The sequence below is a fragment of the Sinocyclocheilus rhinocerous genome, unplaced genomic scaffold, assembly GCF_001515625.1.
Source record: "Sinocyclocheilus rhinocerous isolate Xijiao unplaced genomic scaffold, SAMN03320098_v1.1 scaffold1012, whole genome shotgun sequence".
Taxonomy (NCBI): Eukaryota; Metazoa; Chordata; class Actinopteri; order Cypriniformes; family Cyprinidae; genus Sinocyclocheilus; species Sinocyclocheilus rhinocerous.
Genome location: NW_015640039.1, coordinates 876527 through 884829, shown reverse-complemented (window position 1 = coordinate 884829; position 8303 = coordinate 876527). Strand labels below are relative to the sequence as shown.

The following is an 8303-nucleotide window of genomic DNA, read 5'->3' as shown; positions in this document are numbered from 1 at the left end:
CGGATGCCGCTGAACTTGGGGGGACGCCGGGCGAACTGAATCACATAGCCGAGGCTGATGGTCCGCAGAAGCCAACGAGACAGGTTGGGTAGCGCTAGCCAGGCATCCAGATACCGTGCAAGTGGGACCAGCGGAACCACTGCCGTACCCACAGTGGGGCAGCAAGGTGGAATGCAGGGACCCAACTCGGGTGGCTTGTGAGCGGAACGAAGAGGGGTCCGAGTGTGCAGTGCAATGCATACCTGGTTCCACAGTTTGGCAGAGGGTGCATGAGTAGGGCCTTTGTTGACGCTCTCGAACCGCCCGCTGCTGCCTGCTGGCGATGGAGGAGGATGAGTGTGGTCCAGTGCTGGTCCGTCCGTGACTCTCCGTGCCCTCCTGGGACCCAGGAATAGAGAAAACCGCTCTCTCGTTGAGATTTTCCAGATTCTCCACCCAGCCCTCCTCCGGGGGAGGGAGAGGTGCCTTCACCATGCCCCAAAGAGCATCTTCCTCCCTCTCTGGGTCACACGTCCCGGGGCCTCTTTCTCTTTCGCTCACCGCCAGGTTTGACGGGGGCCTGGATGGGTGGGGTGGCCTGCCTTCGCCCAGCTCCACGGCACTGCTTGCTGGAGGCTGCTGCGGATGCGGCGCGGGAGCAGGGGCGGACGCAGAGGGCCGCCCTTGGCGACGAGCAGGCTGGGGCGCTGTGGTCGGCGGATGGGTGGAGGCAGCAGCTGCCCGCCGGGGCAGGGTGTGATGACCCGCCTCAGTTTGCTTCTGTGCCGCCGAGAGCTGCTGGGCCAAGCTCTCGACCGCGTCGCCGAAATGGCCAGTCTGGGACACAGGGGCATTAAAATGTTGCCTTGTTAGCACTCTGGATTTAGCGCACTATAAATCATAATAGTTACTGAACCTATTCACATATGCGTGAGATTTGTGTGTGTATGCGTGTTTTCTTGCTCTCTATCCATGAGGATACCTGATTTTTTCTAAAGGGAGGGGGACGGACTAAACTGCAGCACTTTGAGGGGGTGGGGATGGGATGGGAGGGTGTGACGAAGTTGCTGCTCCTACTGCAGAGAGCCGGGCCGATAAAGCATAACTGCTGCAGCAGTGGGAACTTGTCCAGAAACACAAAACTCCTGACTGCAGAGGGATGAAATGGTGCAGAGGTGGAGGAAATAAATATTTAGACAATAGGATAACATTTTTTGGCAATCATAGTGATATAGTAGTAGCATAGATCATAGTAATAGCAATGCAACTTATAGTGTATGCTTAATACAGATGCAGATTAAGAAGTCATTTATTTACATTGAACTTGGCAACACTGGAAAAATATGGTTTATATAAGGCATTGTAAACACATTGCTTAAAGTAAAATGACATTCATTTTGTAATGCATATTAAAATATTTAAAATTTATTGGGATTTAAAAGTCGATACCAAATGTTTAATGTTTAAGTGAAAGCATACATGTCATGCCTTTTCAGTGATTTTCAATGTGGTCTCAGATTCTTGGTCTGTAATATTTTAAATATGAAAAAGCATTTAATATATATTTTATATATATATATATACATATCGGAAATTAATACTTTATTCAGCAAGGATGCATTAAATTGATCAAAAGTGACTTAAATACTTTTCTGTGACTTTCTATGATCTTTCTATTCAAATAATAATAAAAATGTATCACAGTTTACACAATAAAAAAGCAGCCTAACTATTTTCAATACTGGTAATAATAATAATAATGATAATAATAATAATAATAATAATACTTAAGCACTAAATTTGCAAATTCAAATAATTTCTGAAGTATCAAGTAACATTTGAGTACTGATGCTGAAAAAATTTGCAATCACTGCAATAAATTACATTAAAAAAATATAAAAATAGTAAATATTTTTTTTTACTGTATTTTTAATCAAATAAATGCTGTTTTTGATGAGCATAAGAGACTTCTTTCATAAATAAAATCTTACCAACCCCCTACCAATTTGAACAAGGCTTATCCAATCCAAATTTACAGTCAAAACTAGTCATTCTAAATTAAAATGAACTTTTAAAAGGTGTTTGAATTACATAATTAAATATCCATCATTAGAAGTTATATAAGATAACTACTCAAATCACTTTGAAAGTTAAAAAAATAGCTTGTTTATTTTTTGAAAATGGCATTTTAACTTACTTGAAAAGGCATTTTCATGCACACTGCATTTAAAACATGCGCTTTACAGAAGTATCTCACCAATCAGATGTCATAGACGTGTATATTTGCATCTCTCATAGCATGTCCAGTGAATTCCATGGATGTGCTGGTGCCACCACAGATCCTCGCTCTCAATGGGACAGATGTCAGAATCCCCTGTGCGTTCACTTCATGCTACAAGCTGGACCCCAGCAAGTTTGCCATGAACTGGACCTATCAGGAGACAAGCAACAGCACAGAGGAAATGGTGAGAGAAAACAAAGACAAAACATGCTAATACCATTGTATTACCAGTTCTTTAAAATTACACAATTCCATTTTTTCTTTACCTTTCTCAATCTACCTTCATCCAAAATGTCTTATTTTCCAAGTTCATGACCTATAAGAACAAGATAACACCCTTGAAGTCAAGCCGATTTGGAGATCGAGTCACATTTTCTGGAAACCTGGATAAGAACGACCTGAGCATCACTATCTTAGATGTGCAGTTGACAGACGAGGGCATCTACAACTGCTATGTGCGCAACCCTCCAGACCGCATTCATGGCCATGGCGCCATTCAGGTCCTCGTCCTGACTGAATGTAAGGCTTCAGTATGAGCCAAGAAGCTCTACCCAGGTTATTTTAGGAGAGGCCATGATGAATGGTGTTTCCTTATTGCAGTGTTGTTAAGTCCGGAATTAGAATAGAGTGCTGCATTGATGATGTATTTTTGAAGTTGTTCGCTCAACAAAAAGTCAAATTTTCTAGTGGCTTTTGGATTATTATAGAAAAAAAAAAGCCCTGTGAACAACAAATGTTTATCATTCTTACGTGTTTTTCTTTTCATCATGATAATCTTTACAAATGAATACAAAAGTTTATAGATTTTGAAGCCTAAATACAATCACCAGTAGTAAAAAGCTAAACATCTGTAGTCCCTTTAGTCAGTTGTTTGCAGCCGCCTTTTTCAAGACAAGTAAAATATCTTAAACAGAATGTCTATTTACATTAAATGCAAATAGCCGCCTTGTTGGCAGAGGCTAACTCCGCCCACCAACGTATGTTTGCGCTAGATAATATTACAAAAGACGGCTGGCAAGCGACAGCTCTAATGGCGAAGATGATAAAGCACGTTATGCATTCTTTTTGACGCGATTGATCCGAGTTCGAATCCGCCTTTTGCCTAACTCGTTCTTCTCCCTTTTCACACCACATATCACATTGGAAAGGCATTTATTTTCAATAAAAATTAAGGAAATAATTGAAAAGTTAAAAATAAAGTATCGGGGGTTAGGGTTAGGTGTAGGGCTTTATTGTCCCAACAGGGCAACCTCTATTTAATCATTTCAAAATGTTGCATAGTGTAAATAGAATCTATTAGCAGTATTATTAGTGTAAATAGAATCTAATAGCAGTATTTTCTTAGTGATATGCTATTTACACTAAGTGCAAATAGCTTATCACTAAGAAAATACTGCTATTCAGCATTGATCGTTAAGAAAATATGCTGGTTTTACTTGGTGTAAATAACATATAATTGCTATTTACACTTAGTGCAAATAGCCGCTGCCTATTTTAAAATATCACTAGGCGGTATTATTGATATTGATTTAAAACTCAAAAGTAACATAACACATTACTTTCCATTAAAAGTAACTAAGTAACTTAATTAGTTACTTTTTTAGGGAATAATGCAATATTGTAATGCATTACTTTTAAAAGTAACTTTCCCCAACACTGTTTATAACATTACTGTTGAACCACTATATATATTTTTTTATTTTTTTTATTTTTTTGCTAAAGCAATATGCTACTCTGATTTATTATTTTGTTTTCCTCAATTTTTGTCTTCCTCTGCCCAGTGCCACCACCAAGAGATTCGACCATTGCTGTTGCCATCGGGGCATCTGTGGGAGGAATTCTAGCTTTGCTCATTCTGTCCATGGTAGTGGTGAAGTGTATTCGCAGACATAAGAACCAGGAATTGATCTCAGATGAGCAGAAGATGGAGGAAGAGGGCAAAGCAGATGGAGAAGGAGGCACAGAAGAAGCAACAAAGTAAGAATTTCTTTCTTTCTTTTTTCTTTTCTCGTAGTAAAGAGTTCTTCTCTATAAACAAACTGCTTACTTTGAATCCTGAAACAGACAGCCCTAACCCGCAATCTTAGCCCTGGAGGCCTAACTGATGGTGGAGCTTCATCCTACACATTCTGGTAAAAATAATTGCTAGCAAGTGTGTTTTGGTGGGTCATGTGACTGTGGTTGACAGTAGCCCTTTCAAGTTCTCCATCTTCGTTTCATTAGCCTGTTCTTTATGTTTTTGAGTTCTGGACCCGAATTACCTGGTTACTATCAATCTGTTTGTAAACTTGCTTTATCTGGTTGGGTTCTGTAATGTCTTTGTGCTGGTGGTATGTTGTATGTTTTTTTTCTTTCTTCTTCTTCTCCTTAACTGCAAATGACCTGCCCTTGCAACGAGTTCTTTTAACATATGTGACCCTGGACCACAAAACCAGTCTTAAGTCACTTGGGTATATTTTTAGCAATAGCCAAACAAAATTGTATGTGTCAAAATTATCGATTTTTCTTTTATGCCAAAAATCCTTAGGCTATTAAGTAAAGATTATGTTCCATGAAGATATTTTGTTATCAAAACATTTTTTGATTAGCAATATGCATTGCTAAGAACTTCATTTGGACAACTTTAAAGGCAATTTTCTCAGTATTTTGATTTTTTTGCACCCTCAGATTCCAGATTTTTAAATAGTTGTATCTCGGCCAAATATTGTCCTATCCTAACAAACCATACATCAATGGAAAGCTTATTTATTCAGCTTGCAGAAGATGTATAAATCTCAATTTTGAAAATTTGACCCTAATGACTGGTTTTGTGGTCCAGGGTCACGTATATAACCAATAATTGTCTTACTTTTTTTTCTTTCTTTTTTTTTTTACAAAAATCAAAGCTGTACCTATAGATAACCTTTATATACCTAATGTACATAAAACATTGGCATTCTAGTTGCTTGTGAATTTCAGTTACAAAAAAGGCAAATAACACATTGTATTAAATGTAACATTTTGGAGTAGAAAAAATTGAAACAGTATTTTCTAAAATATACAGTACTTCAACTATCTGTTTATATACAACTGTATATATACTGTACATCATTGGTCTCAAACTCAATTCCTGGAGGGCCACAGCTCTGCACAGTTTAGCTCCAACCCTAATCAAACACACCTTTAAGTATGTAAATTAACAGGCATTTTAAGCATATTTAAAAGTAATGAGGAAAGTGAATTATTGAATCAGTGTTTGGAACCATTAGAAAAAACTGACTCATAAATTAAACAAATTTTCCAACTTTCTTGACATTTTAGTACATAGGTTCCCTTGTAGTCGGTCACTATGAGTCATGTCTTGGCATGCAATTATTGCATCCAGCTGCCGCTGATCACAGTGTGAGCATAAAAAGGCAGCCGGTGCAACGCATACCAGCTTTTCGCTTCGGAGCCGAGCGACAACATCGTTCTGGTCCTATCAACTGCTTCATGTGTGATGAGTTCAACGCGCTTTAGGGAGCTTTTTGTGTTGGCGGACGGCACTTCAGCAGTGGTCGTTCCTGTGTCGAGTGGGTTGCGCACTTCAGGCTGCACTACCCCCTGTTGTGCTACAAGCGGCCATCTCCCCTGTGCGTCTCAGCACCTAAAAGAGCATTTCCCTGAAAGGGCTTATTTCTCTAAAAGAGCTTGCACGTGTGCGTCTTTGTAAAGACGACGGATCGTCTTTTTAAAGATGGCGTTACACCAGTGCGTTTCTGGATGCGGTCGTTACCTGGCACCGGGTGATGGTCACGATCGCTGCCTCACGTGTCTGAGCATTAAACACGCTGAGGTGGCGTTCGTGGATGAGTCAAGTTCCCATTGCGGGAAGATGACCATCTCAGAGCTGCGGGCCAGGCTCCATTTCCTCCGGGGGGGGGGAGCTCCGTTGCCTCTGCCGCGATCTAGTGTTCGTCCTGGCGGCAGCCATGCGAGGACTACTTCGGGCAGTAGCACGGGTGGTCTGAGGGTTACAGCGTTAGCAAACCCCTCAGGGAACCAACCCTCGGGGGACCATCACTCCTCTAGCGCTTCGCAACCAGTCGAGCCGCCAAAGGAAGGCGCTGGGCCCTCTTTAAAGAGCGGAGAAGCGGTATCCTTTGGTGCTCCTCCCGACGACCGGATATCGATCACTGCATCGGAGGGAGAGCTCTCTGGAGAGGAAGATTCGGCTTCGGTCCGCCCACAAGCCACCCGAGTTGGGTCCCTGCGTTCCACCTCGCTACCCCACTGTGGGTACGACGGTGGTTCAGCTGGTCCCACTTGCATGGTATCTGGGTGCCTGGCTAACGCTACCCAGCCCGTCTCGCTGGCTTCTGCGGACCATCAGCCTCGGCTATGCAATTCAGTTCGCCAAGTTCAGTGGCATCTGCTTCACGGCAGTGAAGGCGGCCGATGCTCCTGTCTTGCGTGCAGAGATCGCAGTCCTACTGGCGAAGGAAGCGATATAGCCGGCCACTCCAGCTGATATGAAGACTGGATTTACAGCTCTTACTTCATTGTACCCAAGAAAGGCTGTGGGTTACGACCAATCTTGGATCTGCGTGTCTTGAACCGGGCCCTTCACTGGTTACCGTTCTAGATGTTGGCGCAGAAACGCATCTTCAGGTGCATCCGTCCCCGAGATTGGTTTGCGTCGGGGATTGGATGCGTACTTTCATGTGTCGATCCTTCCGTGCCACAAACCATTTCTGCGGTACGCGTTCGAAGGATGAGCTGGTCCCGCTGGTCCCGCTTGTACGGTTTCTGGGCGCTTGGTCAGCGCTACCCAGCCCGTCTCGCTGGCTTCTGCGGACCATCAGCCTCGGCTATGCAATTCAGTTCGCCAAGTTCAGTGGCATCTGCTTCACGGCAGTGAAGGCGGCCGATGCTCCTGTCTTGCGTGCAGAGATCGCAGTCCTACTGGCGAAGGAAGCGATATAGCCGGCCACTCCAGCTGATATGAAGACTGGATTTACAGCTCTTACTTCATTGTACCCAAGAAAGGCTGTGGGTTACGACCAATCTTGGATCTGCGTGTCTTGAACCGGGCCCTTCACTGGTTACCGTTCTAGATGTTGGCGCAGAAACGCATCTTCAGGTGCATCCGTCCCCGAGATTGGTTTGCGTCGGGGATTGGATGCGTACTTTCATGTGTCGATCCTTCCGCGCCACAGACCGTTTCTGTGGTTTGCGTTCGAAGGACGTGTATATTAGTACAAGGTCCTGCCCTTCGGACTGTCCCTGTCTCCCCGTGTCTTCACGAAAGTTGCGGAGGGGAGCTCTTGTTTCCCTCAGAGAGCAGGTTGTTCGCATCCTCAACTATCTCGACGATTGGCTTATACTAGCGCAGTCTCGGGTTCAGTTGTGCGAGCACAGGGACCTGGTGCTCCGGCACCTCAGCCAGTTGGGTCTTCGGGTCAACTGGGAAAAGAGCAAACTCTCCCTGACGCAGAGGATCTCTTTTCTTGGTATGGAGTTGGATTCGGTCGAACAAACAGCACGCCTCACAGAGGAACATGTGCGGTCGGTGCTGAACTGCTTGAATTCATTCAAGGGCAGAACAGTGGTCCCACTGAAACAATTTCAGAGGCTCCTGAGGCATATGGCAGCTGCATCGACAGTTACTCCGCTGGGGCTGCTTCATATGAGACTGCTTCAGCACTGGCTTCATGGCTGAGTCCCGAGGTGGGCGTGGCAGCGCGGCACTCACTGGGTCCAAGCTACACTGGCCTGATGCCAAACATTCACCCCCCGTGGGCAGACCTTACGTTTCTCCGGGCAGGGGTGCCCCTAGAGCAGATCTCCTAGCATGCTGTGGTTTACACAGATGCCTCCACCACTGGCTGGGGGGCCACGCACAACGGGCATGCAGTCTCGGGGTATGGACGGGCCCCCAACTGCACTACAGCCCTAGCTTTGCTTTGTCCCGTCCGAGCCTTGAGATGGTACTTAGACCGGACACAATGCTTTAGAACCTCAGACCAGCTCTTTGTCTGTTACGGAGACAGGCAGAAGGGGAAGGCCGTCTCTAAGCAGAGGA

At 44.3% G+C, this 8303-nt stretch overlaps 1 protein-coding gene across 2 annotated transcripts in view; it reads left to right on the top strand.

Moving 5' to 3' along the window:
- scn2b (sodium channel, voltage-gated, type II, beta) overlaps window positions 1-8303 on the top strand; it is a 16743-nt gene that overhangs the window by 6361 nt on the left and 2079 nt on the right. The window contains exons 2-5 of one of the 2 annotated variants that reach the window (XR_001641342.1): window positions 2278-2444; window positions 2569-2779; window positions 4042-4237; window positions 4325-4392. Coding sequence is in view for 1 of the 2 variants with exons in the window: in XM_016568222.1 (XP_016423708.1) it covers window positions 2278-2444; window positions 2569-2779; window positions 4042-4237 (574 nt within the window). In the remaining variant the exon portion in view is untranslated. The remainder of the gene's footprint in view (window positions 1-2277; window positions 2445-2568; window positions 2780-4041; window positions 4238-4324; window positions 4393-8303) is intronic. The other variant, XM_016568222.1, reaches the window with a different exon arrangement.